This window comes from Stylophora pistillata, chromosome 4, assembly GCF_964205215.1.
Source record: "Stylophora pistillata chromosome 4, jaStyPist1.2, whole genome shotgun sequence".
In the NCBI taxonomy this organism is placed as follows: domain Eukaryota; kingdom Metazoa; phylum Cnidaria; class Anthozoa; order Scleractinia; family Pocilloporidae; genus Stylophora; species Stylophora pistillata.
This window is the reverse complement of record NC_142522.1, coordinates 7,116,049-7,135,614: the sequence shown is the minus strand read 5'-3', so window position 1 is coordinate 7,135,614 and position 19,566 is coordinate 7,116,049. Positions and strand designations below refer to the sequence as shown.

At 39.0% G+C, this 19,566-nt stretch overlaps 1 protein-coding gene and 1 long non-coding RNA gene across 4 annotated transcripts; both read right to left on the bottom strand.

Moving 5' to 3' along the window:
• Positions 1–237: 237 nt before the first annotated feature.
• On the bottom strand, positions 238–3,069 carry LOC148732190 (uncharacterized). Its single transcript, XM_088756848.1, has 3 exons — positions 2,833–3,069; positions 1,758–2,007; positions 238–1,301 (listed from the first exon to the last, which is right to left on the bottom strand). Exons 1-3 carry the CDS (start codon positions 3,067–3,069, stop codon positions 238–240), a joined length of 1,551 nt encoding a protein of 516 aa, XP_088612974.1.
• Positions 3,070–10,544: 7,475 nt separating this feature from the next.
• Positions 10,545–19,338, bottom strand: LOC111337486 (uncharacterized). Of its 3 annotated transcripts, none has more exons than XR_002695507.2 (6): positions 19,135–19,338; positions 14,021–14,632; positions 13,195–13,271; positions 12,659–12,740; positions 12,230–12,285; positions 10,545–11,783 (listed from the first exon to the last, which is right to left on the bottom strand). It is a non-coding gene; the product is annotated as an uncharacterized LOC111337486 (long non-coding RNA). The 3 variants fall into 3 exon arrangements; XR_016000235.1 differs by having other exon boundaries at positions 11,696–11,783; positions 12,230–12,280; XR_016000234.1 differs by lacking the exon at positions 13,195–13,271.
• Positions 19,339–19,566: the final 228 nt, after the last annotated feature.

Genomic DNA, 19,566 nt, shown 5'->3' with positions numbered 1-19,566 from the left:
ATATCAAATGAGGGTCTAAGTATCTTCCCCACAATAAAAAGCATGAGGAACGGAGCAATGAGTGATGTAGGTATTACAATCTATGTATCAATTGGAAGCTAAAACACCATATGCAGGTGTATGTAACATTAAAGTAATGTTAAGAAACATGAATGTTAAATAAAGTTTCTGTCTAGAAGATGTTTCGTTAAGGCTAGTAGTACAAAAAACCATTTGCCAACAAGTCCAATTTCAGGACTAAATAGTCTTGAGAATAGCAGAAGCAAATGTGGAGGACTCCACAGGTTTGTCATAAAACTTAACAAAACATCTCGATGATGACCACCCAGCAGTTTTCAGGATTTCTTGGATTGAAACAGAGGCTGTTTTAGCCTTTGAAGTAGCTGCTGCTCGCGTACTGTGTGGCTTAAATATTGTTGTGTCTACCCAAGCAGAGGTCATGACAGTGCGAAGCCACCTAGAAAGAGTCTCTCTGGACACCCGTTTATATAGCTTAGTAAAGCTGATAAAAAGTTTAGTTTCCGTACCCCTGAGAGGCTTTGTTCTCTTAAGATATTCTTTTAAGCAAGTACAAACACAAAGGGATGGATTGGCTGGGTATGCTCTCAAAACAACTGTAGGTGCTTTGTAGCGTGGCCTGCTCTGTTTGATATGGGCAGTAAGCAGGAACTCGTAGCCATCAGGAAGTTCTTTCATACAGCCTGGTTCAATATCAAGGATGTGAAGACTCTGTCCTCTTTGTGCAGACACCAGAGCTATCAACGTAATCAGCTTGTGGGTCAACATTTTGAGGTCAAGGCCATCCACAGGGCTTTTGGAAGCCAGATAATTTAACACTGGTTGAATGTCCCAAGTCGAGTGGTACCGTGGAACAGGTGGTGAGCCTTTGTATATGCCTTTCATAAATCTAGAAACAAGTGGGTGGTAACCAATAGTATTCTGGTCTTCAGAAAGGGTAATTGCTGATATGGCACTACGAGCAGTGTTAATGGTAGTATAGCTCAAGCCCTTCTCATGGAGGCTGACTAAGAAATCCAATACTGATGTTAAAGGTGGGTTATAGGGATCAGCCTGTCGTTCACAACAAAAGTCAATCCACTGCTTGATGTACAGTTTATATTGTTTCTGCGTCCCATCTGACCATGACTGCAAGATGACTGTTGCAGCCTTCTCTGATATGTTGCGCTGCTGGAGGCTTTTCCCGAGACCTTGCAAGCTATCAACTTTAGCTGCTTGCGAAGGGGGTGTAGAGCGTTGTTGTGTCAAGAGATAGTCCAGCTGAGGCAGCAACACTGGTTTGTCTATTAAAAGGTGAAGGAGCGTTGTAAGCCAAGGTTGTGTCTGCCAGAAAGGGACTAAGATTACACCAGTAGCTTGATCCTATTCTATTTTTTGCAGACAAGTTGCTATCAGGCTGAAAGGCGGAAAAGCATAAAAATAATGTTCTTTCCATTGCATGAATAATGCATTTACACATTTTGCATTAGGGTCTGGTTTCCAAGACACATACGTAGGTATTTTAAAATTAAGTCGGGAAGCAAAAAGATCTATTTCAAAAGGGCCCCACTTTTCATTAATGTGATCAAAGACATCTGGATGTAGAGACCATTCAGTGGAGGTGTGGAACACTCTAGATTCCGAGTCAGCTACTACATTGATGGAGCCTGGTATGTGGCAGGCACTGAGCCAAAGTTCCCTTTCAATACACCACAGCCAAATTTGCTAGGCCATGTTGTTGCAATTTGCAGATTGGATACCCCCCATTGCATTGATATAAGCTACTGTGGTAGTGTTATCAGATTGAATCCTGATGTGCTTCTGTCTCACGTGATGACACAGAGATTTGAGACCTAACCAAACTGCTTTTAGCTCCAGGTAGTTAATATGAAACCCTTGCTCCTCCAAACTCCAAGGGCTACCAGTTTTCTGTTCCCCATACACTGCCCCCCAGCCCTTAGTTGAGGCATCTGTTGTCAGGGTCATGTCAGGGTTAGGCTGAACAATCTTCTTAAAAGAAGAGTCCACATTATTTATCCATCAAGACAAATATACTTTGGCATCCTTAGACAAATATAATGGCCCATCATAATTACCCTTGCTAGCCTGCAGTGCAAGGGCCTTATTCTTTTTTAGATTCCTGTAATACAATTCTCCAAATTGCACTGCAGGTAGACTTGAGACTATCAAGCCAATGACGTGGGCAGTTTCTCTGACGGTCACCTCAGTTTTGAGTAGTAAATTCTGACAGGCTATACGTACGCATGCAGCTTTGGTAGGGGGAAGTCTAATTGTCATAAGAATACTGCTAAGTAAAAACCCAAGAAATTCTATATCTTGTGTGGGAATAAAAACTAATTTCACAGGATGAATTACGAATCCCAGGTTTTGGAATGTGTCAATCGTGTCCTGGACATTCCTCTTACAAGCAGCGTAGTCATATCCTCATAAGGAAGAGTCATCTATGTGCCCCATGCAAAGATGGCCCATTGATCTGATATGAGAGTAAACAGGTTTTAAAATTTTTGTGAACAGCCTGGGGGCACAAGCGAGGCCATTGGGTAGGCATGTGTATTCATAATAACTCCCTTGCCACTCAAATTTTAAATATTTCCTGACTTCTTTAGCAACAGGGACAGAATAGTATGTGTCCTTTAGGTCAACTGAAGCAATAAAGCACCCCGGACGCATGAGTTTAAGAGCTGTTTGAGTAGTGTCCATTTTGAAATGGTGGTACGAGACAAATTCATTAAGAGGTTTGAGATTTAAAATCATTCTGTAGCTGCCATCTTTTTTAGGCCGCACAAATATAGTTGAGAGGAAGTCCCCCTATACATATTCAGTTTGTTCCAAAACTCCTTTACGGAGAAGTGTAGATATTTCTTCACTAATTATCTCCCTTTCATCAGGTGAGAAGTGGATTTGTTTTGGTGGTTGAGGTTGGACGGGGGTATTAGCTTCAAACTCAATATGGTAGTGCTTTATGGCATCAAGTATGACTTGGTCATTTGTCAAAGATTCCCAGGAACCAACATGGTCCTTCAGCTGTCCTGCTGAAAAAATACGGACCATTTGATGCAAATAATCCCCATCCATAAATGATTTAGGATGTGTCCTCACCTGGTTATCGTTTAATCTTTGTTGTTGGATTGGCTGTGTTTTTTCGGGGCACTCTTGTGTCCCCGGCTGTACCCTAAAAAAGAGCGTGTCTGAGATGTTTTCTGGCCAGTAGATGTCCGGTGGTATGGTTTGAAATTTGAGCGTCGAAATTTCTGCCTCCCAGCCTTTAGATAGTTATGGCTGGATATGCGGGTGTCAGAGGTCCTCTGCATCTGCTGGCCCGCCTTCTTTGCGTCTGCCATATCCTTTAGATGTTTTGACAATTCATCCCCAAATAGCTTTGTAGAGGGCTTGATGTCCTCTTTGCATAACCTTGTGAAAGGGGGGTTGAGGTCGGGCTTGATTAGCTCTCGTCGTTTCATATTAAGTTTATAATTGGCATTAGCCAGAAGGGTAATGCTCTCCATGACCTGGTCCAGGACCTGACAGACGTTAGTGGGTTTGCCAGTTTGAAGGTCTTTTACCAACTGGTCCCCCAAAATCGACAGGGATGATAAACCCTGAACAAGCAATTCTTGCACCTTCTGAAAAGCAAGGTCGACTGTTCTGCTCCTCCTGGGAAGCAGATCCCAAACCTCCTCGTTAATTGTTGCAGTACACAGGAACTTACATTTTTCTGGTGGAGGGTATTTATCAACTCTTTCCTTCACCGTTTCTGGTGAAAGACCTCCAGAAGCCATATTATCAATTGGACAGGCAACCTCTGTTATGGCAGGAGAATTATTGTTGGTCTGTACAAATGCCTGACTCAGGCTTTCGAGGATATCATTCTGCTTTTCTGAGTCAGCCTGCAGATTCTTTCACCATGCAAGAGTCGCTCGGGTCGAGCACATTATTTAACGTGGCAGTAGTATTTAGTTGTGTATTGCTCATGTTTGAGTCTTCCTTTTCTGCCTTCTCGTCTGATTCAGGACGAAGGAGGATGTCGTCTTTAAGACTGGTGAACGTCGCTGTCTGCTTTTCTGAAGCTTTGGTCAGTTGTGCCAAAGTATCGTTAAGTCCTCTGAGGATCGCCGCCATGGTGTCCTGTGAAGATTGGTCTACAGCATCGTTCAAGCACTGAATATCTAGTCATTCTAGGTGTTTTTTACCCAGTGATCTTATTGCAGACCCGATATTAAGAAACTTGAAGGTAAAAATAGAAGATTTTCTTCGCATAAGTAGTCACCGTGCTAAACTGATTTGCGCACGAAAAGCACTGGTTATGCGCATGCGTCTAGCTATCTCATGGGATCCCTGGGGCAGTGATGACGAGATAGAATCAGTGTTTGTAAACATCGCTCACTCCGCCATTTTGAATTCTTAGGTGGGTTACCGCTGTACACCCGTTCCCCGTTCCCCGTTACCAGTTTTAGTAACATCCAATATTTTGCTCCCCAATGGAGTTTTTCTGTCGCATTGCTGCGATTATTTGTTCCCCGATTGATTTTTCACTAAAAAATCGATATGAAAGGTAAAAATCGCTAGATACTTTCGCATGTGTGCAAATAGGCGTGCAGATCAAATCCTAAAGTGAATATGCAAATTTGACCATATGTGGTCAAATTTCGCTCAAAAAGATCGGTACGAGTGTGGTCGTGGTGTACCGTGGTATACTCTTGCATATCAAATTTTTGGCATGTTAAGGGAAAATGAGGCTAGCAAAAAGATCATGGCGGTCAGACACGTCCGTATGGGCGGCACACTACTGTGTCTTTTATTCCTTGTCGCACTTCTACGAGAAGTTCATGAGTCATCAAACTGCAGTTTTATGCATCCCGAACGCTGTACGCGACTGGTTATTCCACTCCATTTAACAACGTCAAGTGCTTACTACAAACCACCTTTTAAGCTCGCGTCGAGGCGTTTTAATGGAGGAAGATTATTATACACTGCTACTGGTGTAGATACATTTCAAGCGCAAAGATTGTTGATTTCTGGAGATGTTTCACCAAACCCTGGTCCGAGAAAGAAGCCTACGAAATATCCTTGTGGTGAATGTTCTAAATCCGTAAGAAGCAATCAAGACGCCATTTTATGTTCTGAGTGCAACACCTGGTCGCATGCAAAATGTCTGAATATGTCGAACTGGACCTTTCAGTACTACCTTAATAATCCATCTGTTGACTAGATATGCTCCTTCTGTGCCTTGCCGAAGTTTAGTGATTCATTCTTTTCCACCTTGAATAGTTCCACGCATGAAAGTGCAAGTGAAACTGAGCTGGACCTTAGTTCACAACCTTCGGACATGAAGTTAATTAGAAACGAAAATCGCAAGGAATGCATTATAGCAAACCTAAATGTAAACAGTTTACCTAGCAAATTTGAGGAGATCAAGGAGTGGCTAACGAACAGAGCCTTCGACATTCTATCCATACAGGAAACTAAGATCGATCGATCCTTTCCTAACTCTCAAATTCATGTTAACGGGTACAAGTTATTTCGCCGTGACAGGAGGAAAGGTGGTGGCGGTCTTGCCGTCTTTATTCGCGATAACATCGCCGCAACATGTAAGAAAAGCAACATCAGTGGAATCACTCTTATTCGACCTACATATCGGACAAAGACGCTTCGCTTTAGTCAGTGCCTACAAGCCTCCTTCTGTTAACAATGCTACCTTCAGAACTGAATTGACTTCAGTCCTGGATCAAGCGATATCTCTCTGCGTAAACGTGATTTGTCTTGGCGATCTAAATTGTGACATAATTCATCCGTTTATGAATAATAACCAAGGCAAATGCCTTCTGGATATATGCGATATCTATGACCTCGACACATTAATTAAAGAACCGACAAGAATTTCAACAACTAGAGCTTCTTGCCTGGATGTCATTCTTTCAAATGTGCCCATGTTTATGAAATCGTCTGGCGCTATCGAAACAGGAATCAGTGATCATCTGCTAGTCTACACGGTTCTCAAAACTAAAATGTTACATGCTAACGCCGAAGTCGTCAAGAAACGGATATTCAAGACCTTTAACAGAGATGATTTTCAGAAAGATCTCAGTCGAGTTCCTTTTCATGCTGCATACGTTTTTGATGATATAGACGATGTTTACTGGTGCTGGGAGACGTTATACAACCAGGTGTTAGATGACCATGCACCAATGCGATCTTTCAAACGACGATCTTCAGCAGAATCGAAGTTTATCGCTCCTGAAATTCGGAGAGTAATGGTGGAACGAAAACGGCATAAGAAAAAATTTAATAGATCACGTAATAAGTGTGATTGGGAGAGCTACCGTCTAGTGCGCAACAAAGTAGTTAGCATGAGGAGAAAATCTATACGTAGACATTTTGAGAAGCTGTGTTCAGAAAAATATGCAGATCAAAAGACGTTTTGGGGTGCCATCAAGCCTTATGTTAATTCCCGAAAGAATGTAGACAATAGCGGAATAACATTAAAGGAGGGTGACAAAATCATCAGGAATCCTCATGAGGTGACCGAGACATTAAATAATTTCTTCACAAGCTGTACTCAAAGTACCAAAGAACAAAATCAAAATGGCTATCCAGTAGATTTATCGCACATATCAAATAACTTAAGAAGCAAGCCGAATGTGTCGCTAAGCAACACTAATCCAACAGAAGTTTACGAAGTAATGAGGAAACTTGCTCCAAACAAGGCTTCTGGATGTGATGGGATCCCTCCACTAGCAGTTAAAGAATCGATGGATGTTTTATGCTTCCCTCTTAGTACACTGATTAATCATGTTCTAACTTCAACTAAGATACCACAACAGTGGAAACTTGGCGAGGTCACTCCAATTCTCAAAAAAGACTGCAGCCTATTAAAAACTAACTATCGGCCGATAACGATTCTGCCAGCTTTATCGAAGGTTTTCGAAAAAATTGTTCATTTTCGAATAAGCCCGTATTTTGTAGAAATTTATCACAAATAAATGTTTGCTTATAGGAAATATCACGGCTGCGACTCAGCACTTCTTAGTCTAACCGAACAATATGGAAAAAATTAATTGATAACAACAAATTGATCGGTCTGGTCTCTATGGACTTGTCCAAGGCCTTTGACACCTTACCTCATGAACTGATTGTTTTGAAATTAAATTAAAAGAATATGGAGCAGATGAAGCAACAACCACCCTGATAAAAGATTATTTATCAAATCGATTCCAAAGAGTGAGACTAGGGGATACACTTTCAAATTGGCAACCTATTTGCAATGGTGTACCACAGGGATCCATCCTCGGCCCTTTACTATTTAACATCTTCATGAACGATCTTTCATATGTCATCGAGAAGTGCACTCTGTCCACTTACGCTGATGACACTCAAATCTTTTACGCCGACAATCAACTCTCCAAAGTTGAAGAAACAATCAACAACGATCTTATTAGTGCTGATATATGGTTCGCGCGTAATGGTATGAAGAGGAACAGTTCAAAATACCAGGCAATGGTGTTGGGAAAACACAAAGGAACTGATGAACCAGTGTTTAAGTGTGAGGAGTCACCACTTCCCATATCCAACACAATGGAACTTCTTGGCGTGACAATCGATGATAAATTGAATTTTGAAAAGCACATTGCTAAAATATGTAGAAGAGTCAGTCAACAGGTGGCTGTGTTAAAAAGGATGCAGAAAATGTTGTCTTTTGAGACTAGAAGGGATCTTTACAAAGCTTTCATTTTACCACACTTTAATTACTGCTCCGAAACGTGGCACTTCTGTGATAAGAAGTCAGCTGACAAGTTAGAGTTGGTGAACAAACGTGCGCTCCGTTTTGTTTTTAGAGATAAGTCCTCCCCTTATGAGGAACTTTGTAAGCGTATCGGTCTCTCAAGTCTTCGTGAACAGCGATTAGCGAAAATTTTGTCCACTGTCTTTAAGATATTAACTAGTGATGCAGGACCAAAAAGCTTACGTGATCTTATAACAGTTAGGTGCTCCACTTATAATCTTAGGGGCACCACAATACTGAACCTCCCAAAAGTAAAATCAACAACCTTCGGGTTAAGGTCATGGAGATATGCTGCATCGAAACTATGGAACGCTTTACCGGACGAGTCTCGAAAGATACAGACATTTACTAGTTTTAAAAATTACTTAAAAACATTAGATCTCACGGGGCTCTAGCGCGGTGAGGATCTATCTTTAATTATATTTCAACTCGGTGACTACATTATTAAATTCTTATATTTTAATATTAGCCTGTTTTTAATTATTACATTTTACATTTTATATATTCTAGTTCTCAATTCTTAATTTATTTAAATTTATATACCTTCACAAGGCTTTAAAATTTCCTCTTCTCTTTTTGTTTCGTGGCGTACCTGTAAACTAGCTTTTAGCTAAGCGTTCTGACCACGTTAAATAAATTGATTGATTGATTGATTGTGAAGAGATCTCAAGTTTCATGGTATCTATTAATAGGAAGCACGATGAAAATGACCAGGAAGAATTTCGGGACAACAGTTTTTATTCGAAACAGTCCTTGATTTGCTGTTATAAGCGTAAAACGTACGAATTTATTACGAGAGAGCTTATTCTGTCGCTTTAAAAACCTTGATATCCTGTAACTTTTGGGGTTCGATAAATACTAACAAACAACACATCATTGTTGTTTATTATTGCATTTATGGCCAGAACTTCAAGTAATTTATACTGCTTAGGAAGCTTTACACGACGAGATACCATCTTAGATGAGAAATATGCCATCAGGCCACCACCACCCTTTTTTCTATCCTTCCTATAGGTATGATATCCTTCAAGAGCCACCTGTGCATTGGTGTAAGAAGAGTCGATCTTAGTCTCTGGCAGAAAAATTACATGTGGCTTCAATTCCTTATTGAGTAATATCAGATCATCCAGTTTGTTTTGGCAGCTATTGATGTTTCGATGAATCATCATGAGATCGGTAGTGTTCTGTTTCCTTTCTTGTATTATCCACGATTCAGGCAAGTCATTAGCATATCCAGCGATATCCTCATTTGCATATTCGCCTTCGCCGCCATGTTGAATTAGATTTTCTTCTCCAACCAAAGTTTACTCAAACCTAAAAGGAAGCGAGCATAGGGAGCAGGTCCATTCAATATCTGGGTAGTCCAGGTAGTACTGACTTGAAGCCGGCTTTGCTCAGGTGTATGCACTTTGCATGCGACCAGGCATTACACTCAGCACATAGCAAAGCATCTTGATTCGAGCGAACTCCTTTCCCACACTCCTTGCAGGGGTATTTTGGGGTTCTCTTTTCCGTTGGACCTGGGTTTTGTGGATATCCCCTCCGAGAATTATTCGGCTGAGTTGTTGGGTTCTTGTTTCGTTAGCAGTGTACAGGAATCTTGAAGCGAAGTAGGATTTCCTTCTGCCCGAACCCGCTCTCGGAGTTGCCCAGCTTCTGCCCTTATAAAGTTCATTTCTACGTCTAAAGGAAGGAAGGAAGGAGGACCAAGTAAGTTTTCTTTTTTTTTTTTTTTTTTTTCTACTGTGATTGGGATTTGATTTAAACTCTATTTAATATAGACTAAGAGGTGCCCCCTTTTATAGCTTCCCCACTTCCAAGAGAAATGTTTGTGGTCACAGTTAACTTCAAACCTAGGACGGAAGGTGGACTATTATCTTTATCATGTACATATTTCCGTTTTCCCATTTTGCCTGATTTTTAAACCATTACTAAGTAACCGTTTAAATTTGTCTTTAAAATATGGCGAGTGGTTTGCAGTCTATCGTCTTTAAAAGCGTCCGACTTCCTCTTCAGTATTTGTGTGAACCTCCTGGTTTCTCTTTTTTGTTTTGTTAAGGACAACTAGGAAATGTACCAAGATTTAAATCGTACGTGCTGAGCAATTATTCTTCTCATTAAACCTTTTGTTTCGCCACTTTCTCTTTTCCATCGTCGCCCAGGGTTGCGTAAGGTCCCTAGCATGTGGTGCAGGCAAAGAATTTTGAGTTGGGTAACGCGCTAATCTGGTTGCGATTAGTGTAATAGCCCATTTCCGAATTACCCTTGGCCTCTTTTTCAAAACGAGGCCTGGTACTCAACCATTCTTGTGAAAACTTATTATCATATGAAAGGGCGAGCACCAGGACTCGCTTTGAAAATGAGGCCAAGGGTAATTCGGAAATGGGTTATTAATATTGTTGCTCTTATGTTCTTCTTCTTCCAGGTACTGTAAAGATCAGGGACAAGTTTGAAATGGAGTTCTGAGTATTTTGGTGAGTATAGTTGTTGTGTTATTGTGGAACCTTCCAAACAATAATCTTTGTAATTCGTTGGAATTTACCATTTTGGTCATTTGCACCAGCAAGTATTTTCAGATTCTTTGAGCAGTAAATTGTTTTCCATCGAATCATAAATATGAAATTCTCAATGGTTCTTGCTCACATTTACCTCCTCCAGAGATTTGCGCCCTTTTTCTGAAGTACAATACTCATCTTTTGAAATATTTATTGTTATTAATTAATCTTAAACAGTAGACTTGGACAAGTTAGGCTGTACAGATGTTTTACTGATTTATCGCCAGTTACAGATGACGGGAAAAGATTATTTATGTTATTTGTGTTGGACAGTTCCCTTCAGATTGTAAGAGGAAGACAGAAGAAAATGGATGGTCCAAGAAATAATAGTTTGTGAAATATTTAGCCTTGAGAGGCGAGACATTCAGGCTTCAGTTTGACATGAACTCTTTGTTTAACATCTTACGACCATCATCCTTGCATATTTGGAAAAGCAACAGGATGCCTTTTAAGAAGATTCCCCAGCCTAATAAGAGGGTCTTAATAGGGTTTGACCGTCAGGCGTCAGAGAGCTTAAAATGTAACTGTCAGCCGTTAGGGACGACCATTATAAGCAAATAACAAATCTGAAAATAGCTGAATATTTCATGTAATACGCAAGTGTATTAAGACAGACATTTGCTTACAGAAAACGCATGCGTTTTTGAAAAATGTCTGTACCACAAAGTAGAAAACTTATTGAAATACTTTACAAATCTGTCTGAAATGTGGGCGACGTGGGGGAGGTTCGTTGGGTGAAAATATAACTGTCTTAAATTATTGTAATATTATAACTGTCTTAAGTAATAATAATATAACTGTCTAAAACTATTGTAATATTATAACTGTCTTAAATAATAATAATGATAATATAACAGCAGATTTATCGCATCCATGAAAACGACAAGAAGCGGCTGTACTCAAGGAGAGTGTTGGATGTTGAGCATGGCTCGTTCACGCCGCTTGTATTTACAACTACGGGAGGGATGGGGATGGAATGCATAAGATACCACAGCCGATTGGCTGAGCTGATAGCCGCCAAGAAAGGGGAACGATACTCGCAAACAATTTCCTGGATCTGAGCAAAGACATCCTTTGCCCTCCTTCGGTCGGCCTTAGTTTGCCTTCGAGGATCGCGGGTGAAGCGCCGCGCTGCGTATGACCATAATAATTGTGACGTTGAAATCGCAGCTGCGAGGGAGCCATTGACATTGTTTAATGCTTTTTAGCAGCCTTGTACATAGGGTTCTAGATTTGTCATTCACCTTTCTCTTGTCTGTATATGATTGTATAAATTGACGTATAAATTGACGGGGTGGGAAGGAGGCAGGGGACGGATCACCCCCAATTTTTCAATCGTGTTTAGCTTCTTTCGAAGATTGATATTTGTCTCTGGTCTCGAGCTGATCGGGTTCCTGGGTTGGTATCCAGTTTTGGGTGGTCGAAGAAACCTGTGAAACAAGGATATAAAAATTAATACCATACTTTACCAGACTTTCGGAATACAAACGGAAACACACAAACGGAGACAAAATTTTGAACCCCAATTTTTCGTTTGGTTGACATTCTTCCTCACTCCCTTACTTGAGATGGCCATTTCTCATGACATCTAAAAGCTATGATAAAGAGAGCTTCAAAGAGGCCATACAAACATTTCCCGCCAGAAGACTTAAAAAATTACTGCATGGATACCCAACCGTACTTGACAAGGAAAAAGTTGACGGTAGTTTCCAGCCTCCCATTTAACACATCTTTTCACGGTTGAAATCTTTCTTTGCCTTCTTTCGTGAAGGGGGTAGAAAGAGGCGAAGAGAAATAAACGAAATTCTCAATTTCTATAATGTTATTTTAGATGGCTACATATAGAAATTACAAATTTCCATTCAACTATACTCACCAAGTTATTAAGTATCCTGGTCTCCTTGACCTTTTCAACTAGTAGTCTTTGCTTTACTGGCAAGAATTACATGTAAAAAAAAAAAAAAAAAAACGCAAGATGTTAAAGAATTCCTACTCCGCTGGACGACTTAAAAATTATTTACTTCCAAACGAAATTCTACATACAACAAAAGATAAGAAAAATTTCTTTTCAACTTGACAAAAACTAAGTGAAAGGTAAAACAATTTCAAAATAAAAGGCCTGGTTCTACTTTGAATAACATTCTCCTCAAAGTTGAATGTAAATGTGCAGACCAACTAGACTGCTCAGAAATAATCCAATAACGTTTCATTAAAAATTTTTGAGTCTTGTCCGTGGCATAATGAAGCACACAGCTCGTAAATTTCAGGGATGAATATAAACGACAAAGTAAGGGTAAAAACTTACTCCAGTTTGCTCCCGATATCCATCTGAGAACTTGCAAGCAAACTATCACCAAAGCCATCTCACCTCTCGACTTCGTCTTTACCTTGATGAAATGGAGTATGCAAAAAAACGAAAGACAAATGGAAATTTGGATTCCTTTAACAACAACAAGTGAGTTGGCCAACTGCCAAAAGGCAACACATGGTTTTTATGATAACTTTTCACCGCCTTCGCAGTGTTTGATCATTTGGCACAATGGTTTGGGACAAGGTAAGAAATCTAAGCTTCATATCAAAAGTTCATATGGAACCTGAGAAAATTTCTTTAACCAATTTTTTCGCGGAAATATTGGAAAGGATAAACTTTTTTTTGGGTCCAAGAAGAACGATTTGCAACAATTGTTCTTTATGCCTTGACGTAAGTTGTTTCCGATAAAGGTAAAATTGGCGAGACCTATATAAAAGAGGTGCAGCACCCTTGGAAAAAAAAGGTAATTTTTTCATAGGTGTACGTTATGACAAATTAAACGCTTTGCGATAAAAAACCAGTAACAATACCTTTCTTGCGTTCACAGGTCTGTTCAACACTTGACGACATCAAAATTCTTAAAATTTACATCAACTAGTTCCATGTCCTATAAGTCAAAAGCATTGAGGTGATTCTTGAAAGTACCCCACAACCTTACGTTGTTCTATTTTCGGATCTTTTCGATATGGAGTAGTGGTTAAGTATCCAAGTTTTGCGAATAATCTGAGTTTTTGAGAATCGAAACTGGAGTGTGATTAAAGTCTAGCTATTTTTGTTGGCTAAATATCTGTGGATCATTTGGGTGAAAGAGTCTGAAAGGCCGAATGCACTGCGCGATAGATACACTTAATTCGATAATAATACAAATAATAACCGCGGAAATTTTGCAGGTTGCGTAGTTTTTTTTTACTGAGCCCCCTTATCGCTACGGAAAGTACGAATAACAAGCAAAGTGTTCCCATGTGTTATGTTTTGAAAAATTGTAAAAGGGATTTATTAAGAGATTTATTATCCCACTATTACTTCTGCAGTTACTGGAGTTACTGTAGTTTCCGAAATGCGTCTTACGGCCTCATCTGAGCATTGTGTTGATCGCATAGGGCGTGCGCAAAAGACCAAAACAAAGGAAACTAGGAGAGTTTTCTTTATGACCAACAAATAGTTTGATGTACTTAATATTATTTAAAACCATTAGATCGTTCGGTGTGGCTAGTTTGTTGCTCCACCATCCACCGCCCTAATAGGGTTAATTAATTGGTTTTCTATTGGTATAATTTTTCTTCCAATGTGTGAATAGCAGGAATAATAAAATGACAAATATAGGGAAACATGACGACATAAAAAACGAACTGTTACCTTCATCCAAATGTCTTTCCTCTTGACAGTATGCCAAACCTTTGGATCCAACTGCTTCTAGCTTCATGATGAGATGGAGCTATCCAAAATTTTTTGTTTAGAGTATTTCAGAGGGGATCGACTTCTCACTGGTATAGCATCTTCAATCCAACAGGACGTGATTAGCTTGCCATTAGACAACTATCTCTTGTACACAATTTGAGATCCGTTCAGCGCAGCAAGACAGTCCAGTTTCCACAACAATTTTCACACACTTCTCTTTTGTTTTTCGGTGGACCAGGTCTTGTCATCCCAGATCAAGGCCGAGGAAGAGACTTTGTGGGTGAAGCTGACTCCATTACTGGGTCAGCTATTAGTCACCCATCTCTTGTACACAGTTCAAGATCCGTTCAGCGCATTAAGACAGTCCAGTTTTCAAAACAGTTTTCACACACTTCTCTTGTGGGTGAAGCTGACTCCATTTTTGGAGCAACTGTTAGTCACCATCTCTTGTACACAGTTCAAGATCCAAAACAGTTCAGTTTCGTAAAAAGCTTTCTGTCTTTTCTTGAATTATTCCAAGTTGCAGCTACGAGTTCAAACAACCAGCCAAAAGACAAACACCCATGTCACCTAAGTAGAAAACAGTGAGAAATGGTTAATCAGGGCTCTACCCTATCGGTAGCCCACTAGCCACAGACTGGTAGAAATTCAGTTTTGGCTAGTGGTTTTTATTTCCACGAGCCAGTTTGGCTAGTAAACAAACTGAAATTGTCGTAACATCTGAGATGTCACCAGCCACTTGGCTAAATAAGTTGAAAAGTTAGTGTTTAGCCCTGTTAATAACTATTTAAAATGCATAATTAATTTTGAGTTGACAGTTCCTCAATACAGATGGGCTTCTGGTATTAAATGGGTTGGGGGAAGTGGAAAATAAAGGAAGTCAATTAATCAACATGATAATTATTGTAGAATAGTGAGATCTGAAACAGAGTTATCTGGTTGCAACCCTCTTAATTATAACCAATGTAAATTCCATCATAATGATACATTTTTAAATAACACACAACTTAATAGGAAAAAAAATAATCACCTCTAAGATTTGGTCTAGAGAAACATGAAAAATTGTATAAAAAAAGCACAGAAATTTTGAAACAGTCAGTCCTTTTTCTGGTCTAATCATTGCAAAAGAATACACCGAAAACTCCACCCTAAACATCATCTATTCAAAAACGTTTGTCTTGGAATCAAAATAAATGTTTTCCAAGTGTGTACCACGTGGCAACTAAAGCTTCTTTTTCAGTTGCTGTATGGGAAAATATGGTCTGCCAAAATTAATGTTGTGTGGGGTTGTGGATATTTTCACTCGCTCCTAATTCAAAAGTAATTGCCAGGAGTGCAAATGTAAACATGAAAAAAAATAATGACAAAGTATCAGCTTAAATCCAACTATAGGGTGGGCTCACAATGACTGTGACTGGAATTTTGAGCCAGTAGTTTTATTTTCATATTTTCCTTCAGGTAATAAAGTTGATCCTATATTTAGATAACTAAGGCCCATGCACAAGCCATGATGTGGTTGCCAGAGTGATAGGATTTTTAAGTCCTAAATTCTTCTTGTAATAATTGGTTGAAAGGGCATGCTCTACAAGAGTACAGTGCTGGGAGCTGAGCTAAAGCTGTCATGCCATCTGCCAATTTGTACTACAGGTCCAGCTTATTTTCCTTAATTGAAAGTGAAATTTTGGAATAAGCAAGCCAGTAAGTAGCAACAGAAGAAACAAACAAAGGTTTGAGAACACCCTAAGCACCATAATTTGCAGTTTTGATGATGCGTCCAGAGACAAAAATCCTCACCAAAGAAAACAAAATGGACAGTCTAAGGTTTGAAGGTTTTCATGCTCAGTTGGATTGTAAACCTACTGATGGTATAAAAATTACCTTTGTGTTCTAAAACAATAGAGAACAAAATAGCCGTGTTCAAAGCTTAGCCTCAGAAATTTGCATTGGTCGCCCTTTGATTGAACTGAACTAAGAGCTTGCTCTGATATCCTTTCTGATACATTGAGTGGAAGGCCACATCAGTCGCAGCAGCTGAGCTTTGCAGCATTGTCATCCCGAGAAATCTTCTTGTTCCTGTGAATTCCACTATCATTCACTTGAGCAGCTTTTTTCTAATTGTCATGTGAAAAAAAACTTGCATATTTTCAAGAGCTGCAATTCAGGTGGATTTCTCTGAACATTTCACTTTCAGATTGTGTATTAAGACTAAAACACTTCAGGCAAAAGTGATTAATTCGACCTGCCAAACTATTTCAGCCTATTGCAGATTGTGAACCTTAAAAATTTGTGAACTTCGATTGTTAGACATTTTCGACAGCTTTGGTCTTGTTCAACCAATCATATTACTTGAACCATTCTAAAAAGGATTCTGATTGGCTTATCGTGACCTTTATGAGAGTAGAGAACATGCTGATGATACTGTTGTTTGCTTTGGAAATAAACTTTGTTTTGAAAATTGAAAATAATAAATTGAAAGCTGACAGTACTAAATACAGTCAAACCTGCATTATGTAGTCACCTATGGGAAATAGCAGGGTGACCCCTTACAAAAGTTTGAGTGCTAAATACACGTTCCATAGAATAAGGTAATAGAGAAAAAAATTAATGATATAAAAAAGTGTCATTTGTGCCATAACAGACCTCTTAATGTACAAAAACTTGCTTGAAAATAATACTAAGTACCATTGACTTTGGGAGAGAAACATGGATTAAATTTTACTTGAAATATTATTTTTAGTTTTATTTATTAATAAGTGGTTCTGCTTTAAATGACCATTCAGTACAAGTGGAAGATGATACAAACAAGCCATTGGGACTCACTGAAAGGTGAGCACAGCTGCTAAATGGAGGTGAAAATTACTGTAATTTGTGGGTAACAAATTCTGCGCTTTGACAACTGACCACTTAATGCAGAACGATTGCTTAACACATTCATGATCTATCATCCTGCACTGCAGCAGGTCATCATTGTACAACACAAATTTTTAATCAGCCAAATATTACTTCAGTGTACATGTAGCTCTACATTACAATGCACGAGTTCCTGGACTTATGATCCCATTGAAAAATGCTTTTTTGGTTCCATGCTCCAAAATCACAGGAACCAACTGGGAAATATCATGGGAAAATTCATCACCTGAGAAGGGAATTCCGGGTGAAACTGCACACAAAAACCAATATTGCATGAATAGAATCGCAAAAGAATAGGTGCGATATCGCTTTTTGAGTGCAATTTAACCACAGATTCATAAGTCAGGTAATGGATTTTCCTTGAATTGCATGATTGAATAAAAAATAAAAACCAGCAACAACATTGTTTGTTCTTATCCTGAGTGCTGCAAAACAAGAGATCAGAAACAATATCACTTAGCTTTGTTTTTCAACTTGCAAGTCTAAGCTGAATAATCATCTGGCTACCTTAATCAATCAGAATGCAAGATTATATTCATTAATATGTGATTCTATCTGATAGTTTGAAAATAAATGAAAACCTCATGTAAATATCAGTGATTAAATCAATAACCTGTGAAAACGGGCTTGAAAAAATTTATAATTTAATTAATAGTTGACAAATTCGCGACAGGTTATGTTAAGAAAGGTACTTTTGGAGCCAAGGTATGGTAGAAATTTAACCATTTCAACACCAAATCTTGCAATTGAAAAGTTAAGTCTAACCAGCTAAATTTGATTTGGTAAGAATAGGCTTTCATTGAAGTAATTAATTTCAGAATGTGTGATAATTATGGATTGTGTTTTTTAAGTGAACGCTTACAGACATTGTAGATAAAAGCAGAAAACCAAAGGAGTTAGGCCTAGTTTATACGTCGCGCTACAGTCGAATTTAATTCAGACGAATCTAATTCCATTAAATTCGTCATTCCGTCGACGTAAATCATGGCGTGGTTTTATGCGTCGAAATCAATATGATCGAATTTATTTCTCTTCCCAAATGCAGTGCCTCTGGTCAGAGGTGTAATTTGGAAACAAACATGGTGCAGTTGAAATACATTGAGAAAATGTATCCATTTCATTTGACGCAATGCTAGTGCGATGTTAAAACTGAAGACGTGTTATTGATATTTTATCCATCTTACCAAGACGGATAAAGCATCAAGGACGAATTTAATTTACCAGACGAATTTAATTCGTTTCAGACGTTGCGCTACCGTCAAATTTAATTGCTTGTGGGACATTGAATTAAATTCGTCTGAATTAAATTCGACTGTAGTGCGACGTATAAACTAGGCCTTAGTTTTTCCAAGAAAATGTTTGCATGGGAAAGCCACTGTCTTATGTTTTTCAAGTGCTTCCCCCTTCCCTCTTGAGCAGTTTTGGCTGGGTATGTGGAGAAAAATAATTGACTATTTTATATGACCAAACAATAGCATGAACTCTGCTCACCAACACATTTTTCTGATAAAATGAACAGTTCCATTTTGTTTTTTCTTCAAAGAAATTTTCAAAGGGTGAAAACTTAACTGATTGCATCAACAACAGGAAACAAAATAATTTAAAAGTGTTTTAAAAAAAACTACATTAGAGTCAACTGACCCTCAGGAACCATCAATACCATTCTCTCTTGCTCAAGGACAGTTTGTGTTCCTTCACTGTTTTATGTCTGCCCGCTACAAACCCAGCGCCTCTCGTGTTTTCAACCCTTGCTTATAACCCACTGAGGGGGACTTCGCTTCCAATTTCTCCTTACAAAACACCCCTGAATCACACACTGAGGTTAGAAGAATAAAGAAAATGATCACTTAAGGTCTTGATTGTTCAACATATTGTTGTTAACAGTACCATAGGAAATGTATGGATAATAATTTTGCATACAGATGTATACAGATTAGCATGTAAAGGGCTAAAATCGCAAAACAGAGCGCGCACGTGATCAAGGTACTAAAATATTATTTGAATTTCCCGCAAAACGCTCAGATAACATTATAATATTTCAACAAGGCTACAAGCTTATTCAGAAGCACAGAATACAACTTGTTATAGAAATAAATTGGATGGAAAAACGAATTTCCATGCAGTTTTCGAGTTAAAGTCGAATTGAGAACGAGCTTAATTACCAACAACACACTTGATCTCCATTTGATGTTCTGCAACCAGTGTTGCCATTGTTCCATCCAAAAACCCCAGCACGAGAAAAAAATATGTTCTGAGAGGCAGCTGATACTCGCATGGCCACCTTTCCTCTGGTTTTGTATTAAAAATAATTAGATTTGATCATCACTACCTCATATCTCTGGCCACGTCGCCATGTTGGCTTTACTACCCTTATGCCCAGTTTTTCTCGGCAAAACGCGTCACGCTTCACGCGAAATTGCGAGTCTTCATAGCGTAACATGAGATTTATTCATTTAACGGCTCACGGCTAGAGGAATAAGATAAATATGGTTTATCGAATGTTGATGGCAGCATATACTTTTGATTCACGGACACGAGATTTTGATATTACTATATTCGCGAGCGAGCGAGCTTGGGAGAGGGAAAGCTTTAGG

Excerpts from the sequence above, each read along its gene's own strand:
- LOC148732190 (XM_088756848.1), bottom strand. The coding sequence starts at position 3,069 with ATGGTCCGTATTTTTTCAGCAGGACAGCTGAAGGACCATGTTGGTTCC. Across the intron at positions 2,008-2,832 it reads TTTTGGAACAAACTGAATAT|AAGATTGTTCAGCCTAACCC; the intron begins GTATAGGGGGAC and ends TCTTCTTTTAAG. Across the intron at positions 1,302-1,757 it reads TTATATCAATGCAATGGGGG|ACAAACCAGTGTTGCTGCCT; the intron begins GTATCCAATCTG and ends ACCTTTTAATAG.